Genomic DNA, 22961 nt, shown 5'->3' with positions numbered 1-22961 from the left:
GCCTGTTTCTTATATATATGCAGCTTTTTAAAAGATTGGAATTCTGCCAACTTCGGAGATTCTATTCCGTTGCTAGGTCACTGGAGGAGACATGTTTCCTTTCTTGGAAACCAACCTTCTGTTACCTTTCTGACTTTGCGCTTATGACTTTTAATTTACGACGTTTGCCTTATGACTTGTGTCTTATGACTTTTCACTTATAACATTTTACTTATGAATTTTGACTTAAGACTGGTGCCTAATGACTTTTCACTTATAACGTTTTACTTATAACTTTTGACTTATGCCTAATGACTTTTCATTTATAACTTTTTACTTTTGACTTATGACTTTTGACTTATGACTTGTCACTTATGACTTTTCACTTGTGAATTGTTATTTACGCTGAGAGAAATGGAAATAATCTGCATTTCACTTTCAGGTTCTTATCAAGAAACATCCAAAAAGATGCTTTCTAAAACAGACAACAAACGACAGACATTTAAAAAGCTGCAACTGTGCTTTATTTTGGTTAACTAAGATACGAGCCGCCTCAAGCCTAAAGGAAATCAGCGTTACTTGGGTTTAATTGGCAATAAGGAAAATAAAATTGCAGAAAATTAATATTGCAAACATATAACTGTAAGCAGTGTATCTGTACATATTCGTGTAGGTGTATAATTCAACTGCATTATAAAGATACAATTTAGTGTAAAAAATATTTTTTGTTGTCATGGTAACCAGTTTTTGAAATCCTTCAGAAATTAAAAAATGGTGATGATTCTCCTAGAATGAATACCAATTTCCAGGTGAAGAAAAATTCAATATGGGAATATGATATTATTGAGGAACATAGTGATACCAGAACAACTTAATAATGACTTTGATTGTTTAAATAACCCACTATAGAAACATTCATAACGCAAGGCCAAAGTTGGCTCATCCTTGTTAACCTAAATTACTGGTATTTTTTTTTTAAACTTTGAGATAACTTCATAAAATTTTCAGGATATATTCACAAGATGTCGATCTATTAAACAAATACATTTTTTTTTGAAATTCCAGAAAATACTCTAAGATCCCCTTTCCCTTGAGTTGGCACATATGTAACTTTTATCAAGAAACATCAAATAAGTTGCTTTTTTATAACCAGACACCAATCGACAGACACATAAAAAGCTGCAATTGAGCTTCATTTTGGTTAATTAAAATATATAACTTTTATCAAGAAACATCATTTGCGTTTTATAACAGTAACCATGGGCAGTTAAAAAGCTGCAATTAAGCTTTAATTTGGTTAGCTAAAATATATAACTTTTACCAAGAAACATCAAATATATTGCGTTTTATAACACACAACAATCGACAGGCAAATACAAAGCTGTACTTGAGCTTCATTTTAACTAAAATATGTAAATTTCAAATCATCACGAAACTTAGAAAAATCAGAAAATAAGTTGCGTTTCATAACATAGTTGTGCACATATAGCATCATTTAGTGATCAACCATAAAGCCTGAAACAGGTGTGTAAAGGGTCACTTCCTATGCCAAAAATGTCAAAACATTACTATGTCAATAATAAGAATTGAAAAGACCAAATTCACTACAGTTTGGACATATTCTAAAAGCTGAATATTGCTAGTCTCTCGGAACGATATTTGTCGGAAAGAGAAAAGTCGGATCGCTCGGTTAAACATTCTTTAGCTTTGAAAAAGCAGTTCTGCAAAGAAACCTCCTAGTCTTCTAAGCTTTCTCTGAAATTCGACAGATATTTGTTGCAGATGGTTTTGCAGATTGTTTGTAGTTCAAACCATTCGAAACACTTCCTTCGTTCTACAGGTAGATCTTTACTTTCAAGACTTTTAAGTGCGTCTGGCTGTTTCTTAGTTTGCATCGACTCATAGATGTATTTTTCCAAAGTACTTCCGTTTTTTTTTTTGCGTCATTTGATTCTTTTCCAGATCACTTCGTCGGAAAGAAGATCCACCACAGTAGCAGATAAACTCCATACATCTGTAGCTTTTGAGGCTGACAAAAGCACTTCTGGTGCTTTTTATACTGGAGTGCCAGGTTGTGTGCAACATCCACCTGCAACTGTATAATTATGACAAATAAAACATAGGTAACCATTGTGCTACCCATCTATCATAAAACTGCTTCTGACGCCCTTACATGTCTACTTTTTATCTTTCAAAAGGCGGGTATACTAACAACACCTCCAGGAACTTTTTGCCGCAAAAGTTAAACTGCTCTCTCTCTCTCTCTCTGGAGAACTTGTAATCTCTCTCTCTCTCTCTCTCTCTCTCTGGAGAACTTGTAATTCCGTAATTGTGTTGACATTTGTCCGTTACAGACCAACATTGCGGGGACATAAATTTTTGTGGGGACATACCCATGTCCCAGTACAAACCTGTTCTCCGCAAGTAACTGCCAACTTACCCACATGAATTATCAAAGGTGGAGGACTAATGATTTCAGACACAATGTCGTTTATCAAAAAGTCACGGAGAACATACGCCCCGCCCGAGGATCGAACTCGCGACCCAGCGGTCCGTAGACCAACGCTCTTACCTACTGAGCTAAGCGGGCGGGCGCTGAAATATTATATAACTTACTAAACAACAATACTGGGTCTGACCACTGAAATATTATATAACTTACTAAACACCAATACTGGGTCTGACCACTGAAATATTATATAACTTACTAAACACCAATACTGGGTCTGACCACTGAAATATTATATAACTTACTAAACAACAATACTGGGTCTGACCACTGAAATATAATATAACTTACTAAACAACAACTGAAATATTATATAACTTATAAAACAACAATACTGGGTCTGAACAATGAAATATTATATAACTTATAAAACACCAATACTGGGTCTGACCACTGAAATATTATATAACTTATAAAAAAACAATACTGGGTCTGACCACTGAAATATTATATAACTTATAAAACACCAATACTGGGTCTGACCACTGAAATATTATATATAACTTACTAAACAAATACTGGGTCTGACCACTGAAATATTATATAACTTACTAAACACCAATACTGGGTCTGACCACTGAAATATTATATAACTTACTAAACAACAATACTGGGTCTGACCACTGAAATATTATATAACTTATAAAACACCAATACTGGGTCTGACCACTGAAATATTATGAAATATTATATAACTTATAAAACACCAATACTGGGTCTGACCACTGAAATATTATATAACTTACTAAACAACAATACTGGGTCTGACCACTGAAATATTATATAACTGATAAAACACCAATACTGGGTCTGACCACTGAAATATTATATAACTTATAAAACACTAATACTGGGTCTGACCACTGAAATAATAGAGTCTCAAAATTCTAGCCTTACTTATTTTAGTAATGAAATTACAAAACTTATGAAAATAGTTCACTAAGCAACTGCTTAAAATTATACTACAAATAAATTCAATTGAAATTAAGTTTTTCACTGTAGATATTTAATATGATGCACTTATTATTTACTATAAACAAGTATATAGTCTGAAGTGTGATTACCAGGTATGATGCATTTATTATATTAATTTTCTTAAAATAAGTATATAGTTTAAAGTGTGTTTACCATAATTACGTTTCCGTGTTTGTAATCTGTTGCAGATTTCAAGATTTATGATTTGCATCTAACGGGTAGTCAGTCTACTGCATTGTGCTTTTTTTTTATTTTGTGTGTTGTTGTTTTTCTTTTTTTGTTTTCTTTCTCACTGTACTACAATTGCAAAATTTATAATGTTTTTGCCATAACTTAAGTCTATCATTTCTATTATGAAGTAGCATATTTTTTAAATATAGTTAATTGCTATAATTCCTATTCAGACTATCCAGGAAATGATCTTTCAATTTTTTATTTTTTCTTCGAAAATGTTCATACTTAGCATTTCTTTATGCTTTGTTTTCTTACTGTTTAGTTTGTTCATTGTTTGTCTCCAACTGCCAAATAGTTCCCTTTTCTGCCGGTTCCCTGGATTATTACCCATCCCACTTAATACAAAAGCCTGTTGTTCATTCTCCATAATTATTGACTTAAAACTTTTACCTAATAGGTAATGACAAAGCTTCATGGAGAGTGACAATAGGGCTTTATTACAATGGTAGACAGAGAGTTTCTAAATCTTATTGTTTTGTTTCATATCCAGTCCTTATTGTGACCAGTTATTTCATGTGGATGAAAAATAAGCTGGTTAAATATGTTATTAACTTTACTTCTGAGATTGTCAATCAAATTCAGTGTGATTTGATTTTAGCTATTGTTCTGTATAGCTCCATAAATCTTCATGAAATTTTTTACCAAAACAGCAAATTTATGAATGTTCAATCACCTGTACACAATTCACATATTGACTTATTACCTAGTTGTTTTTGTTACATGGTTTTAATCAAATTAATACTGTTGTCAGGTGATATTGAGCTTAATCCAGGCCCTGTAAATGATACGGATCATTGCCTTTCAATATTACATCAAAATATCCGCAGTATAAGAAACAAAATTAACTACATCAAAGAAAATTTTATGGATTATGACATTCTATGTTTCACTGAAACACACTTAACTACTGAAGTAAATAATAGTATATTGTCTCTGGATGGTTTTAATTATTTATTCAGGAAGGATAACACAGCACATTCAGGTTGATTTCTTGTTTATTCTTCATCTCATTTGAGACCCCAAAGATTATTAGACTTAGAGAATTTCCTCCCAGAATCTGTATGGATTGAAATTAAAATTAAAAGTAAATCTTTTTTGATATGTACAGTCTATAGACCACCACACTATACTGTAGACTTCTGGGACAAACTAAATATTTGTATTGAAAAGGCTTCAGAGAAAATAAATAACATAATATTAGTCGGAGATATAAATGAGGACCAACTTAATTCACTTAATAGAAAATTTAAAGATACTCTTAATCTGAATAATATGAGAAATATTATAGAAGAACCAACTCGTGTAAGTGACTATTCAAGTTCATTAATTGACCCAATTGCCATTTCAAACAACATTATCACATATGAATCTGGTATTTTTGAAACAGACCGACTTATAAGTGATCACTATGCCACATATGCTCATATAAAAATTAATTATAAATTTAGTGCTCCTTTTAAGCGGCGTGTTTGGAACTATAAAAATGCAGATTTTTATAAACTAAACCATACTATAAGATTAACAGACTGTTCATTTCTTTTAAATGGTTCAATTGATGAAGCTTTCTCATCTTTTGTCAGTAAATTTCTTGACATGGCTAAATCATGTATTCCAACCTCTTTGTAACCGTACGTCCCTGTGATAAGCCATGGTACAACTCCGAAATACGCAGAACATCAAGAAAACGCGATAGACTTAAACAAAAGGCTGTGCAATCAAATAATATTTCAGATTGGAATAACTTCAAACGAGTTAGAAATAAAGTAAATAATATGAAAAAGCATGCCCAAGAAATATTTTTTAATAACATTGAGTTTTCACTACATGATTTAAATAAAACAAATCCTTCACAGTATTGGAAACTGGTAAAATTGCTTATTAAAGAAAATTCGACCAAATGCGACAAAATACCACCACTTAAGAATGAAGATACCTCTTATTCTGTTTCTGATGACGAAATATCCAATACCTTAAACAATTATTTTTTTTCAATATCTACAATAGATGACTCTCAGTCTGAACTTCCAGATTTTGTTTCAAAAACTGATGCCTCTATTAACAATATAAATATCACAGAACAAGAAATTTCTGATGTTCTCTCCAACTTAGTAATTAAAAAGGCAAGTGGACCTGATGAAATAAGCCATCGTATGCTGAAAGAAACTGCTAAAACATTATGTAAGCCTCTTTGCATTATTTTCAACAGGTCAATGCAAGAAAACCTCATATCCAAGTAGTCTTAAACTAGCTAATGTAATGCCGTTGTTTAAAAAGGGTGACAAAGATATTCCATCCAACTACAGACCAATTTCATTAATCAGTTGTCTTGGTAAGACCATGGAAAGAGTAATCTTCAAACACTTATACAATTATTTTCATTCAAATAACCTCATTTACAAAAATCAGTCAGGTTTTCTTCCTGGTCACTCAACTGTGTATCAACTAATTGATATATATCATCAAATTTGTAAAGCATTTGATGAAAAGAAAATTACTTGTATTGTCTTTTGTGATATATCAAAAGCATTTGACAGTGTTTGGCATTCTGGTCTTTTACACAAATTTAGACAAGATGGTGTTACAGGCAAACTTAACAAATGGATTGAAAATTATCTTAGTGACAGAATGCAAAGAGTATTTGTAGGATCTTCTTTTTCTGAAACAAAATATATAAATGCCGGCGTTCCTCAAGGCTCTGTGCTTGGCCCTCTCTTATTTCTAATATATCTTAATGACATAGCTGATTCTTTAGTAAGTACTGCACGACTTTTTGCTGATGACAGCAGCCTTGCAGTATCACCTTTCGATACAAACACAATTGAAGAAACGCTTAATTCAGACCTTCAAAAAATTAATGAATGGTCAAAACAATGGTTGGTAAATTTTAATCCGCTAAAAACAGAGGTTGTTACGTTTTCCTTGGCTGACAGATCACTCCCAAAATTAGTCTTTAATAACAATAATCTGTCTCCTGTCCAGCACCATAAGCACCTAGGGGTAACATTAAGTAATGATGGCTCTTGGCATGAACATATATCTAACATAACGTCTTCAGCATCGAAAGTTCTAGGTTCAATGCAAATGTTAAAATTCAAATTAAAACGTGCTACACTTAATCAAATATACATTTCCTATCTAAGACCTATTTTAGAATACGCATCCGTGGTTTGGGATAGCTGCACTATTTTTGAAAAAGAATCCTTAGAAAAAATGCAATATGAAGCTGCAAGGGTAGTAACTGGTCTTACACGTTCTGTTTCAATCAATAGATTGTTAAATGAAATTGGCTGGGTGTCTCTTTCAGACAGACGTAAAATGCAAAAACTTATATTAGTATACAAAGAAAAACATGGTCTATTACCAATATATCTTTCTGACTTATTTCCGCCTATGGTTAATGAAACTAATCCTTATAACCTGAGAAACAATTCAAACTTTTCATCAATTCAAAGACGGACAGAAATTTACTCCAAATCAGTGATACCCTCTTCTATTAAACTATGGAATGAACTAGACCAAAATACTAGAGATTCACCTACACTTTCAAACTTCAAATCATCATTAAGGGACCATTTTAAATCACCGGATGTACCAAAATATTTTTTAAGTGGTGAAAGAATCTCTTCAGTTTACCATGCTCGAATCAGAAACCAATGCAGCAATTTAAATGCAGACTTGTTTAAAAATCACTTAAGACAAAACCCTACATGTGACTGCGGTAGTGGTGTTGAAGATGCTGAACATTATTTTTTCAAGTGTAAACAATTTACATTACAGAGGCGTAATTTATTCCTAGCAACTAGAATCTTTCATCCTTTGAGCTCAGATAAGCTACTGTTTGGAAACGAACAATTAACTGATGCTGAAAATGAATTCATTTTTAAAGAGACCCAAAAATTCATCAAACATACCGAAAGATTCAAATTCTAAAGCTATTAAACTTAACAGATATCAATCATCAAGTTGTAGCCAGACCAGGACTCGAACCTGAGACCTTCCTATAACTTTGATGTGACAAAGTCTAGGCTGCTCTTCCATCTGAGCTACCTGGCTAAGTTGCAGCTATCAGCTGATAAATTACAAACTCAATTTCTTAGCTATCCTTGTTAACAAATTACAATAATTACATGTTAGCTGATGTATGTCTACAACAGACCCATGCCTATAATTCTACTTTTTCATTTATCATAACAAAAAGAGTAAAAGAGTAAGCTACTTAGAACACACTGTCTACAGCACTAGATAATTTATAAAAATAAATGCAATGTCTGCTTAAATTAAATATATTGTTTTTATACACAGATCTAAAAACAACCTCGAATATGAAAGTTATCATTTTTGATGTATACTTAGCTTGACGGCACTTTTCTATGTCCTGAAAGTCTAAAACCAGATGACTTGAGCTTGTATATAAGTAAATTAACTGAAAATTCCCCGCTTACCTTCGAAACCTTTCGAAATAATTAATGTAATCCAAACAAGAAAACAAGGAAGTTACATGTACACGTGTTACCGTAAACCAGTTTATGTCGTTAAAAGAGTACGAATGTACGTACCTTAGAATTATCGTTATCGTCTCGAGTATTGAACTCTGTCACCAATAAACACTTAACCAGGGTTCGGCAGTATTAAGGGGGCATTTGACAAATCCTCTTTTTTTCTTTCTTTTCCTATTCTCTTTTTCAAAATTAATTTATCTTGTCATTACGTAGTTATACATTTTCTACGCTGTAATAAATCTACCATACAATAATTGCAAGACAAGTATCGGAACAGATATATATATGAAATTGTGACGTTTTGGGGAGGGCTGTCGCTAATGTTGTTAAAACTTATAGCCCGACCCATTTGCACTAAATATATATATATGTATACATATGTATTGTTTTCATTCATGTCTGTAATAGTTGCAATAAAATATTATTAAACTAAAATAATATATAACTTACTAAACACCAATACCGGGTCTGACCACTGAAATATTATATATCTTATAAAAAACCAATACTAGGTCTGACCACTGAAATATTATATAACTTATAAATAACAATACTGGGTCTGACCACTGAAATATTATATAACTTACTAAACAACAATACTGGGTCTGATCACTGAAATATAATATAACTTACAAAACAACAACTGAAATATTACAGAACTTATAAAACAACAATACTGGGTCTGAACAATGAAATATTATTATAACTTCCTAAACACCAATACTGGTCTGACCACTCGAAATAATATTTAACTTACAAACCAACAATACTGAGTCTGACCAACTGAAAGATTATATAACTTATAAAACAACAATACTAGGTCCTACCACGTGAAATATTTATGAAATATTAAAAACTATAAACACCAATACTGGGTCTGACCACTGAAATATCATATAACTTACTAAACAATAATATTGGGTCTGACCACTGAAATATTAAATAACGTACTAAACAACAATACTGGGTCCTGACCCACTGAAATATATATGCTAACTAAATACAATACTGGTCTGACCACTGAAATAATATATAAGATACTAAACAACAAATACTGGGTCTGACCACTGAAATATAATATAACTTACTAAACCAACAACTGAAATATAATATAACATTAATAAAACAACAATACTGGGTCTGAACAATGGAATATTTATATACCTTATAAAACACCAATACTGGTCTGACCACAGAAAAATAATATACTTACTAAACAACAATACTGGGTCCGGACCACTGACATATATATAACTTATAAAACACCAATACGACGTCCTGAACAGTGAAAATTATATAACTTTATAAAACACCAATTCTGGTCTGACCATGAAATCTTAGTATAAGTTACTAACAACAATACTGGGTCTGCCCACTGAAATAATTTATATAACATACTAACCACCAATACTGGTCCTGACCACTGAAATATTATAATAACTTACTAAACAACAATACTGGTCTGAACACTGAAATATTAATATAACTTATAAAACAACACTACTGGTCCTGACCACGAAATATTATGAAATATTATAGGTATAACATTAAACACCAATACTGGGCCCTGACCACTGAAATATTATATAACTACTAAAACTAACAATACTGGCCTGACCACTGAAATATTATATAACTGATAAAACACGAATACTGGGTCTGACCATTATTGAAATATTATATAACATATAAACAACCAATACTGGTCCTGACCACTGAAATAATATATAACTTTCTAAATCATCCAATACTGGTCTGACCATTGAAATGGTTATATAACTTATAGAACAAACAATACTAGTCTGACCACTGAAATAATTATTAACTTATAAACAACAATTACGGGGTCTGACCAATGAAATATTATATAAGCTTACTAACAACAATACTGGTTCTGATCACTGAATAATATAATATAACTTACTAAACAACGACTGAAAATTACAGAACTTATAAAACAACAATACTGGGTCTGAACAATGAAATATTATATAACTTACTAAACAACAATATTGGGTCTGACCACTGAAATATTATATAACTTACTAAACAACAACTGAAATATTATATAACTTATAAAACAACAATACTGGGCCTGAACACTGAAATATTATATAACTTACTAAACAACAATACAGGGTCTGAAATATAATATAACTTACTTAACACCAATACTGGGTCGGACCACGAAATATTAATCTAACTTAAAAAACAACAATACTGGGTCTAGACCACTGAAATAATTATATAACTTATAAAAGAAAACAACATTGGGTCTGACAACTGAAATATTATATAACTTTATAAAATAACAACATTGGCCTGAACACCCTGGGGGGAAAAAAATATTAATATTAACTTACTAAACATACAATACAGGTCCTGAAATATAAAATAACTTACTTAACACCATACTGGGTCGGACCACTGAAATATTATATAACATAAAAAAACAACAATACTAAGGTCTGACCCCTGGAAATATTATATAACTAACCAAACACCAATACTGGTCTGACCACTGAAATACAAATAAAACTTACTAAACACCAAACTGGGTCTGACCAAATCGAAAATAAATTATAGCAAACTAAACAAGATACGAGTCTGACCACTGAAATATTATATAACTTACTAAACAACAATACCGGGTCTGACACACTGAAATATTATATAACTTATAAAAAACAATACTGCGTCTACCACCTGAAATTTTATGAAATATTAAATAACTTATAAAACACTAATACCGGTCCTGACTCCACTGAAATATTAATAAAACGTAATAAACAACATTACTGGTCTGACCACTGAAATATTATATAACATATAAAACACCAATAATGGGTGGGTCTGCACACTGAAATATGAAATACCTTACTAAACAACAATACTGTCTGACCACTGAAATATTTATATATGTTAATAAAACAACAATAATTATGTCTGACATTGAATATATTATAATAACTTACTAAACAAGAACTGAAATATTAATAACTTATAAAACTCTAATACTGGGTTTGACCACTGAAATATTATATAACTTACTAAACACCAATACAGGGTCTGTCCACCTAAATATTATATAACTTACTTAACACCAATACTGGTTCGGACCCTGAAATATATATAACTTCAAAAACAACAATACTGGGGCCTGACCACTGAAATATTATACAAAACTTTACTAACCACCAATACTAGGTCTTACCACTGAAATCTTAATCTCTTAATAAAACACAATACTGTATTTTTTGATGCAGTTGACCCAGTTTCAAATTTGACCTATATATCATCAAGATAAACATTCAGACCAAAGTTCATACAGATCCATGAAAATAGGGCCCTCTAGAGAGGTCACAACGTTTTTTTCATTATTTGACCTACTAACCTACTTTTTGAAGGCACATGACCCACTTTTGAACTTGACCTTGATATCATCAAGATGAACATTCTGACCAACTTTCATAAAGATCCCACAAAAAATGTGACCTCTAGAGTGGTCACAAGCAAAAGTTTACGCACGGATGGATGGACGATGGACGCTGCGTGATCACAAAAGCTCACCTTGTCACTATGTGACAGGTGAGCTAAAAATACAGCCTCTATCACATACAAAAGGTTCCTGTTTGATTTGACCTAGCTTTTGATCCCAGACTACCATATTTATTAAATACTACCTACATAGCATCAAGGCAATCATTCTGACCTAATTTCAGGAAGATCAAGTTAAAAATACAGCCTCTATCACATACAGAAGCTAAATGTTTACAGCCCTGTATCGCTCAACTGGCCTATTGACCTAAAGATCAAGATTAACATTCTGACCAAGTTTCATTAAGATATGGTCATAAATGTGGCCTCTAAAGTGTTAACTAGCTTTTCCTTTGATTTGACACAATGACCTAATTTTTTACCCAACATGACTCAGATTCAAACTTGACCTAAAGATCATCAAGATTAACATTCTGACTTAGTTTCATGAAGATACAGTCATAAATGTGACCTCTACAGTGTTTTAAGATGCTTTTCCTTTGATTTGACCTGGTGACCTAGTTTTCGACCCCAAATAACCCAATATCGAACTCATCCAAGATTTTATTGAGGGTAACATTCTGACCAAGTTTCATTAAGATTGGGCCAAAAGTGTGACCTCTTGATTGTTAACAAGCTTTCATTTTGATTTGACCTGGTGACCTAGTTTCTGAGTCAAGATAACCCAATATAATACTCGTCCAAGATGTTATTAAGGGTAAAATTCTAAGCAAGTTTCATTAAGATTGGGCCAAAATTGTGATATCTAGTGTTAACAAGCTTTTCCTTTGATTTCAAAGTATTAAAGATTTATCAATGTTTAAAATTCAAACTGGTGCAAAAAGTTGCTCTCAATCTCAGTTTCTAATTTCTTTTTTTTTATTGCAACAAGTTCTTTCAAACTGCTGTCAATACTGGAGAGCGTTTTGTTAATTAACTGTAACTCCGCCACTTTCTTCTCCTCCATCTTGTAAATAAATTCCTCAGTTCCACCTAAAAAGCAATAAAAGAAATGCAAAGAACAATTACACAGGATCATGGGCATGTCACTGGTGTTGATAAGTAATTCTTTGTGAATACTTCAGCACTATAACAAAATGTTCTGCAGTCAGAAATGCCACCTCAGTGGCAGTGACCAGAATGCTGAGCAAGATACATTACAAGGATATAGATTACACTGTTCTTACAGATTACCACACTAGTTACAGAACTGACGTGAAATTATCGATAGACTTGTAAAAAGGAATGCAAAAAGTATCTTCCATGTCTATGACTGGTAACTAGTGGACTTAAAATTTACTTGATCAGATGTTAAATTTAGAGTTGATAGTCTATTGTTTTTAGCATTATCGCTCAAGTTTAAGCTCTAAAATATCAAATATTATTTAAAAGAGAATTTACTTATTGCTCTCTTCTGTAAACTCTTCCCAGTTACTGCCGTACTCTTCGAAAATGCTAAATCAGGTTGACGTGATGAATCTGAAATGCATATAAAACAGGAACATGATGTATGTATCCAGTTCAATTTCAGTTTACAGAACAAAATATAACTGCTATGTAATTCTGTATCAGGCATATAAATCTACATAAAACGGCAACACCATTTATCCCATAAACTGTATCAAATTGGGGTTAAATTGATTCTGCCTTTGCGATCAGCATACCTGCACAACTGTGTAGTTTGTGCTTTAAAATCACACCTTCTAACATCAAATGGAACTGTCCAAATTGATATATGGACAAGTTCATTGTAAGAATTTAGCTGGGTAAGGGTTTTACATTGAGCTATTGACTTTTATGCATTCTCTTTCTTAATTATCCAACATGACTGTTTCATGTCCCTGAAGACTGTAATGAAGTTTCAGAGCAATTGCACTTTTAAATATCTAGATATCCCTGTATTAAAGCATAAACAAGAGGGCCATGATGGCCCTATATCGCTCACCTGTTATCATTGCACTTGAGGACAAAAAGGTCCTCAGAAAAAGGACCGGAACAACAAAGGGAAGAAATTTAACCCAAAAAAAAAAATTCTTACAAGGTACAGATATGTCAAAATACACCTAAAAATTGGAGCTACCATCCATGCTGTACCACAGAAAAGTGGTCTCGGTTTTTCCCTACGGCCAATACCGGTAATAAAAAAGTTACTAAATATAAGCTATTTATAGTAACGTAAAAGGAAAGTAATTAAAAACAAAAAAAATTATTGTAAGTGAACAAAAGAAGGATCTGCCAAATAAATCTGTTGACATAAATGAAATTTCAGATCAGTATCTTCATTAGTTATGGAGATATACCCATTTTAATTTGAAATAAAGGGAGGTAATTTGACATAAAATCAGTCCATAGTTATCTACCCTGATTGGCTCAGTCCAACTAATGACAATAATGAAATTTCAAATAAGTCCTATAAGTACTTACTGATATAAATCCATTTTGATTACAATCAGGGGAGGTAATCAGATATAAAATAACTCTGAACCTACGCTTGGATATGATTTGTCATGAAATCCAAGAATTATTGTTGTTGAAGTTGTTTTGGAAGTTTGTATCAAATAAAACCATAAATGAAGTCTCTATATGGCTGCAAAAGCCAAAATAGCCAATTTTGGACCTTTAAGGGGCCATAACTCTGGAACCCATGAAGAAATCTGGCCAGTTCAATAAAGGAACCAAGATCTTGTGGTGATACAAGTTGTGTGCAAGTTTGGTTAAAATCGAATCATAAATGAAACTGCTATTGTGCAGACAAGGTCAAAATAGCTAATTTTGGCCCTTTCAGGGGCCATAACTCTGGAACCCATTATGGGATCTGGCCGGTTCAACTAAGGAATCCAGATCTTATGGTGACACAAGTTTTGTGCAAGTTTGATTAAATTCAAATCATAAATGAAGCTGCTATTGTGCAGACAATGTCAAAATTGCTAATTCTGGCCCTTTCAGGGGCCATAACTCTGGAACCCGTAATGGAATCTCGCCAGTTCAAGAAAGGAACCAAGATCTTGTGGTGATACAAGTTGTGTGCAAGTTTGGTTAAAATCAAATCATAAATGAAGCTGCTATTGTGCAGACAAGGTCAAAATAGCTAATTCTGGCCCTTTCAGGGGCCATAACTCTGGAACCCATAATGGAATCTGGCCAGTTCAAGAAAGGAACCAAGATCTTATGGTGATACAAGTTGTGTGCCAGTTTGGTAAAAATCAAATCATAAATGAAGCTGCTATTATGCAGACAAGGTCAAAATAGCTAATTTTTGCCCTTTCAGGGGCCATAACTCTGGAACCCATAATGGGATCTGGCCAGTTCAAGAAAGGAACCGAGATCTTATGGTGATACAAGTTGTGTGCAAGTTTGGTTAAAATAAAATCATAAATGAAACCACTATCATGCAGACAAGAAATTGTTGACGGACGGACACACGGACGGACTGACGAAGGGTGATCACAAAAGCTCACCTTGTCACTATGTGACAGGTGAGCTAAAAATGTAAAAATGCAAAAATTGAACACATTTAATTTCAAGCTGAACAAGAGTGACGATCAAAAATAAATTCAGCAATTTGAGTGTGTGTTACTACTGAGCAGGATAAACCAAACTAACTGAGCAGTAGAATCAGGTTCTCACAAGTGATACTAGCTTCATTCCAAGTTGAGTCAACCAAAAATAACCATAAAGTAAGAGTTAAACACTGCATTTATATAACATACCTTTAGCTTTTTCAGCAGCTTTCACTGAAATAGTTTCCTGTACCTTTTGGTGGAACATTCTTTCTCCATCTACAAAATACATTAAACACAATACAAGAGGGTCATAATGAATCGCTCACTTTGGTAATATGAGCTACATGTACCAAATGTAAGAAAGTAGGTCAATACATTGAATAAATGGTCACTGAAAGTCACATTAAAATCAGTGTGCAAAACTGTACATGTCACCAAAATTTCAAGGCTGTGTTTTAAAAACAAGGAAGAAGGTTAGGTTGAGGCTTCTTTTCAACCCATGGGCATAATTCAAACAATCTTACTAGAAATCAACTTTGCAATAATATATACCAAATACCAAAGGTCTAGGTCTTGAACTTTCAGACACGATATTTTTTATTCTATTTTTTCTTTATAAGTCTATGTAAAACTTGAGTTACCCTGGTTGGTGCCTCTTTTTAACTAAGGGGCATAATTTGTATAATTTCAGTGTAGAGGACCACTAGGCAATGCTACATACAAAACATCTAAGGCCTAAGTCTTGTGGTTTCAGGCAAGAAAATTTTTTTCTAAACAACTCTAATTAAACCATGGTACCCAACCTGGCAATATTTAACCCTAGGGGGATAAATTGAAGAAAAACTTGCTAAAGGACCAATAGTTGATGCTACATACCAATTATCAAAGCTCAATACCCTGTGGTTTTGGACAAGATGTTCCAAGTTTTCCCCTATAATAAGTCTATATTAACCATATGACCCCTTGAGACCCTAGGTGATACTTTGAACATACTTGGTAGAGGACTATTTGATGGTGCTACATACCAAATATCAAAGCCCAATGACCTATAATTTTGGCCAGGAACATCTTAAAAAATTTTCCCTGTATAAGTCTATAATAAACTATGTGACCGCTGGGGTGGGCCATTATCTAACCCTAGGGGATAATCTGAAAAATCTCAGTAGAGGACCACTGGATGATGTTACATAAAAAAGATCAAACCCCTAAGCCCTGTGGTTTTGGACAATACGATTTTCCAAGTGTATATAAGTCCATTTAAACCATATAACCCCCAAGGACTGGAGCATATTTGACCCTAGGGTGATAACCTGAACTAGCTTGGTAGATGACCATTAGATGATACAACAAACCAAATATCAAATCACTTAGCTATTGTGGTTTTGGACGAGAACAGTGTTTAAAGTTTTTCCATCAATTATTCTGGCAATTTTGATAGGGGGCAACCAAGGATCATTTCCGTGAAGTTTAGTGTAAATCGGCCCAGTGGTTTTGGAGAAAAGTTTTGAAATGTACTATATAGGTTTAGCCAGCTTTTTTTTCCACTGAGACAGAATGGCTTTAGCAAGTTTGGTAGAGGGTCATTCAGAAATTATTTCTACAAAATGTTTTTGAAATCCAGCTTACAGCTTTTGAAAAGATTTTAGAAGATTTCCTTCTGGTTGCCATGGCAACTAAAGTGTTGTATGTAATTAAATTTGTTAGGCAATTTTGAAAAGGAACCATCCAAGTATCATTCCTATGCAGTTTGGTGTAAATCTGCCAAGAGGTTCTGAAGAATAAGAAGGTTTTCTTTACAAATTGTTGACACACAATGGATGACGAACATCTAGCTTTCACAAACCTCACCTTGTCAAGATATGACAAATGAGCTAAAAGTAATTTATACTCTTGTCTGCAATTATAAATGCTTGTTGTATATAACCACTTTGAAGGTCTAAAAATCCTTTGTTTCTGTTTACATGCTAAACAAACAGGGAAGTTAGATTTGACTTTTTTATCAGGTGCATGACTATCTGACTTTTTTGGAAATAATTACACAGTTGAAAGCAAAATCTCCAGTGTCATAAATTCATTTAGGGTCTGGATACTCTGGGAAACAAAATATTTTTATGCCTAAGAATACTGCTTACATGTACTGTCAGCTGTAGAACTGTTTTGTACTAAATTTAATTATGACATTTGTGCAAGTTTTAGAACAGTATAGAATTTGCAATAAATCCTGACATTATTTAATTATTTGCAATATCTGTAGATTTATAGACATATGCCAATACTTTAGATTTACAGTATACCTATAAACTGACCTGATCTTGTCTGTAAAATCTCATTCAAATTTGTCTCGGAATTACTGTCATCTGAAATAGGCATGAACAGGGGCATTAACATAATTAATGATTGTGCAATGTAAAAAACTTTTAAGTTTAAAAAATAAAACTTCAATGATTTATGCAAATTTCTTTAATCATATTTTTTTAAGTAAACGTTTTTTATGAAAAAACATTGTGCATGCATCCCTTTTTAACAAACAATGCATACATCCCTTTTGAACAGTACTGTATTAAGATAAAAATTAATATGGCCTTTGGAGTGTAAACAGGCTTTTCCTTTGTGATCTGAATGACTGACCCTTCTTTTTAATCCCACATTACCTAGATTCATACCCGACCTAGAGGTCATAAAGACAAATATTCTGACCAATTCTTTTGAGTTTCAAACTTAAACTGGTAGACCCTACTTCAAGTCTACTTGGCACACTGGACAATTCTGTACCTATGTGCACAACATCTCTTAATTCTCATTTAACATTTGTATGAGGTTTGGCAACTCTTGAACGTTTTAAGTTAAGGGTAGCTAATGCATGCCACATGTCACTTTTCAATATGGACAGAAAGCAACTCTAAATGCCCACTATGGGGGTACAAAATAAATCTTATTAGTAATTCAAATACCATGCATACTGGAATCAAGACTCGAATCTTTCCCACCAGGAATTCCATCCAAAGAACAAGATGGTAGAGTACCAAGTATCTGAAAATATATAATAAAATTTGTATTATCATGACACAAAAAAAAAGATATCTAAGGAGTACATTGAAATGAAATTAACAAATTTTTGCAACTCTGAAACCTACTGGGGAAAATAAATGGTTCAAAAAATGAAGCAAGATATTATGTTTATTGATAAAAAGTGTGTGTGTTTGACCAATGGAACTGATAGATCAGACCTGTAGACAATACAAACATATAGCAATATATTGCAAAACTTGACAAAAGTATTTAGACTCAGGAAATTTTTTGTTTTGATGAATTACCTTCTCTTCCAAAGATGACAGACATGGCGCTTCGCTTACTCCCCCACCTGTCTTCTTGGCCTCTGTCCGCCTCTTCACTTCCCTTGATTTTGTTTGGCTCTACAAGAAAATTGCACAGCTACATAATTACAATTAATTACAATTTAGTAAAACTAGGTTAATTTTAAATTACAAGCTGAGTAATGTTTAAACTAAAACAAGTTTATACTGTCTTAATTGAAACAAAAATATTTAATACTATTTGAAACAAAGAAATATATAATACTATTACCCAGTATTGACACATTGTTACATAACTGAAAATTAAAAACATTTTAAAAATTATTTATGAAAAAATTGCAATTGGAATTATTTATTTGTATACAGAAAAGAAAAAAAACATCCAATGGGTTTCCTCTGTATATATATACTTTTGTCTACCTACCAGTTTCATATTATAATCATCAGGGCAGACATAATAATAGTATTTCATCTATTTCACTTCATTTTTTTCTCCAAATGAACAGTACATAGACTGTGGCAAAATAAAGGCAGTCGAAAAAAAATCATTTCACAGTACATAGACTGTGGCAAAATAAAGGCAGTCGAAAAAAAATCATTTCAGTCTTATAAAACAGTGTTTTCTTGCATACCAGACGGGGATTTCTGGTATTTTTAACGGTGCTGGAAAAGGTGTAAGGGTGTAAGATGACTCTCGTGCTTTAAATGATTTATCTCAGTTACAGGAATAATATTATATTTATTCTATAATCACCAACAATAAAATCTGTGTATTTTCTAAACACTAGAATACTAACAGATCCACTGACCTTAAGATCTCTCCATTTCTTCTCTACCTGCTTTACATTCCTCTCCTTTCCTCCAACAGCATTGATTCTGAAAGTTAATACCAGATTATTGTTTAAAGTAATACAGAAATTGTTTCATTATTATTGTCATCAGACAAGCTCACAGACTATGATATTACATTTCTTTATCTTAAAGATTGTGAATGCAGCCAGCCTATATCCTACATCCAATATCTTACAGCCATGTCCCTAGGAATATCTCTAAAATAGACTTGCATTTGTCACTATTACATAAAAAAGGAAAGATTACACAAGTTGAAATTTTGTGACAAATCTTTTATTTAAAAGTCAAAGTTTATATACAAAATGAACACTTCTATTCAGGCACTACATTTTAATTCATATTAATTAGAAAATATAAACTCTGAATTAAAATAAGAATTAACAGCTATTGAAAAAAGAAAAGAAAAGAAACATTAATTAAACTTTGAGATGGTTATTTTGTTCTCTACCCTGCTATGTATTTATAAAATGGCCTGCTTTATCTTCCAATTAGGACAGTACCATTTATAGTTTTTGGGATAATTAAAAACTGAACAGAATGCAGACAGTGCAGATTATGGTCAGGCTGCATGGATCTTGAACTGCCACAGCTGAAGTAAATAAGCTTCCACTCACTGCTTATTATTTTACTACACTGTGTTTTTTAAATTTAACAATTATTACATATTTACAGTATAATCATTTTTTTTCTGACTTTGGTGTATTTCTTTGTTTCTTTCATATTGCAAAAATTTCCAATCTTAGTCAGAATCTTAGTCAGAAGCAACTGTCCAAGAATTCAGAAGTAAGCTGACTATTTCCTTTAGCTATTTTTAAAGTCATTAAGGACTTTAGATTTTTTACTCTGCTGAAGGCTTAGTTTCAATATAATATATACACCTGCCAATCTTGTTGTAATTATATAACGACAACAAATAATTGTTGTAATTATATAAAGAAATTCGTGTTTCTAACAGACCTGGTGTCAATTACTTTAAAATGTAATTAATTAAAAAAAAATAAAACTTTCTAATAGGTTTTCACTGGAGACTAAGTTTCACATCTTGGCAGCAGCTGCATTCACATAGAATTATACTAGCCAGATATGATTTTGGCCATACAGGCTCCAAACTGTGATTTTTTGGTTAAGAAAGCAATCCAATTAAAACTAAAAGGTGTCAATTTTCATGAACCTTAACAAATTTGGATGCCTTTGTGGTCAGCCAGCAATGATAAAAATATTTATATGTTTTAGGCTAGCCCATAAAATACTCAATCATGTATAAAGTATACTGCAGGTTTAGAAACAATGCTTAGATTTTTTATATTGATCTGAATAATAATTAATAGATCTACTGATACTATAGATACACTAATAATATACATGTTAGACTGCTTACCAGGGGATTCAATTCCTCATTAATCTACTGATATGTTAACATTATCAAATAATATTCAAACTTACACATTTTCTGGTGATTTAACTTTGTGTGTACTGTACACGATCAGCGTTTCCTGTGTGTTTACACCTATATATGTAGTAAAGTCAAGTTTCACTTTATTTAAACTGATAAATGGATTCACAGTCATTTATTTATAGTCAGGTCGTATATCGATGATCAGTACTCCGTATTCCGTTGTATCATGTTTGTACTCTGTGTTTCGTTGTATCATATTGTATCGTACTCCGTGTTTGTATTATCATGTTCAGTCGTGCATTTGAACTTGTTTTGTAGATAGAAGACGTTTTCATTGGTCAGTTATCTTCATGCACAAATAACAACTTTTGGCGCGAACTAACAATTGCACGGCCCTCTATTCTTCATTCTTGAGAATCATTGTCCGAGTGAACGCAAGTTACTCTAGAAACTATTGTTATACTGTAGTAATTTAATGTCCTTACCTTTGGACAATTTACTATGTCATAAGTGTACCTTTGCTAGTCAATTCTGGTAAGATATTTTCTTTAGTATTTGTTCTTTTTAAATGCAATGATAACTTATTTACCGCGAGAGATCTATTTTGTGAAATCTGTATTTTTCACATTTTGCTATTGTTGTATTTAATTCGTATTTTCTATGTTCATGATTTTACTGTTTTATGTTGTAGGTTTTTCTCTACACATACTATACTGGTACTGTCCAATAAATTGAAGAAACCTCAAAATAGTTGTGTTATACAAACTACCTATACTACATATATAAAACCAATAACTTTACCTGTTTGCACGACTGTGCACTGTGATTTAACTTCCATTATTTTGGTCCTTCACGGTTTTGATGTTTAGATTGCCCTAGAATAACAATCTGAATGTCGAACTATTTTGACTAGGGACAATTCGGACCATGTTTTCAAGTAAAAAATCTTTTAATCGTATGAAAGGATTATATTATCAAGGAGTTAAAGCGCCTCAACAAAGTAGGTCAACCACGTTTGTTTGTTTATAAACACTTGGGTGGGCGGGGTTAAACAACCATTTCCGATACTCACTTTTTAGTAGTTTCAGACCAAAACCTGGTCCTATCAACTGCTGTGTTGTCCGGGCTAAACTTTCTCCCCAATTTCTCATTCCCGGTAACCTCCTCCACCAACAAAATAACCTCCCCTTCGCTCCACTTCGATTTTTTAGTGACCTTATCGTCTGACATTTTGTGGTAGACAACAATTTGACGTCACCGGAAATGTATACACAGACTGTGACTCGCGTGATATATTGTCTACGACAGAGACTGCGACATTGTAGCGACATCGATCCTACGACACCTTTAGTAAAACGGTCGTAAGACAAAGTCGCAGAATAACGTCTGCGACCAATTTTTGTCGTTACCTGCGACACGTTGATAAAACGGCCCCCTGAACTTTGAACTAAACGATAAACCACTCGAATGCCTTGACTATTAAATTAAATTTTGTTAATTCTAACATGAGTCGATTTGATTATTGGACCCCTAATAGTAATGTTTAAAAAATGGCAATTGTTTGGTATATTCTTAAAGTTGCCCATGTTTCGCATTGTGTTGCAAATTTTAAACAACTTTTACTGTGTCAGTTTTGGAAATTTTGTATAATTTATGGTATTTCCTCAAGCTCAAATAGAGACAATTTTCAATGTGATGGCCACTATCTAAAACGTTTGCAGATAATTCATTACAGCATTAATTTTGCTAAAAGAAACATCAAACTATTGTTAAACAATTATAAAACACAAAATAAAACTGTAAATATCATTTTTTTCTAGGGTGCCTCAAGTAAACAGATTTAATGACACAGAATTCTAACTCCACCATTGAAAAATTAAGGTCGAATCCTGTGGGTCTGTTTTGAATTTTGCTCCCTTCATTCAAAACTAACCCTGGGGCAGAAGTAAAACCTACCTGCATTTCTTCCACAATATGTATTCTAAAGAATGAAGGCAAAATAGAGAACATTTACCGCATGCAACTCGGTAATTTTAATGATGTCTAACTCTACCCTGGAGGCCTCCTGATTCAGAGGTAAATTCACTCTGAACGGCAAGAAATCGCTTATAAAATGAAAATTTTCCACTTTTGTACAATACAACAATAATAAGTCTTGAAAGA

General features: G+C 32.7%; 1 protein-coding gene and 1 long non-coding RNA gene across 4 annotated transcripts; both read right to left on the bottom strand.

The window, feature by feature from the left end:
* Nucleotides 1–476: 476 nt before the first annotated feature.
* Nucleotides 477–8212, bottom strand: LOC123536934 (uncharacterized). Its single transcript, XR_008368029.1, has 2 exons — nt 8140–8212; nt 477–2074 (listed from the first exon to the last, which is right to left on the bottom strand). It is a non-coding gene; the product is annotated as an uncharacterized LOC123536934 (long non-coding RNA).
* A 3342-nt stretch (nt 8213–11554) lies between these two features.
* Nucleotides 11555–22083, bottom strand: LOC123556741 (nuclear apoptosis-inducing factor 1-like). Of its 3 annotated transcripts, none has more exons than XM_053528073.1 (8): nt 21871–22083; nt 19360–19426; nt 18551–18649; nt 18197–18266; nt 17543–17593; nt 15444–15512; nt 13135–13212; nt 11555–12726 (listed from the first exon to the last, which is right to left on the bottom strand). In XM_053528073.1, the coding sequence occupies exons 1-8, from the start codon at nt 22026–22028 to the stop codon at nt 12554–12556; spliced, it is 765 nt and encodes a 254-aa protein (XP_053384048.1). In that variant the 5' UTR covers nt 22029–22083; the 3' UTR covers nt 11555–12553. The 3 variants fall into 3 exon arrangements, with proteins under 3 accessions (XP_053384048.1, XP_053384046.1, XP_053384049.1); XM_053528071.1 differs by having other exon boundaries at nt 18188–18266; nt 21871–22075; XM_053528074.1 differs by lacking the exon at nt 15444–15512 and having other exon boundaries at nt 18188–18266.
* Nucleotides 22084–22961: the final 878 nt, after the last annotated feature.

Source organism: Mercenaria mercenaria, chromosome 17 (genome assembly GCF_021730395.1).
Source record: "Mercenaria mercenaria strain notata chromosome 17, MADL_Memer_1, whole genome shotgun sequence".
In the NCBI taxonomy this organism is placed as follows: Eukaryota; Metazoa; Mollusca; class Bivalvia; order Venerida; family Veneridae; genus Mercenaria; species Mercenaria mercenaria.
Note: the sequence above shows the minus strand (reverse complement) of the source record. Positions and strands in the feature narration are given on the sequence as shown.

Excerpts from the sequence above, each read along its gene's own strand:
- LOC123556741 (XM_053528071.1), bottom strand. The coding sequence starts at position 22,028 with ATGTCAGACGATAAGGTCACTAAAAAATCGAAGTGGAGCGAAGGGGAG. Across the intron at positions 19,427-21,870 it reads TGGTCTGAAACTACTAAAAA|AATCAATGCTGTTGGAGGAA; the intron begins GTGAGTATCGGA and ends ATTAACTTTCAG. Across the intron at positions 13,213-15,443 it reads AGCTGCTGAAAAAGCTAAAG|ATTCATCACGTCAACCTGAT; the intron begins GTATGTTATATA and ends TATGCATTTCAG.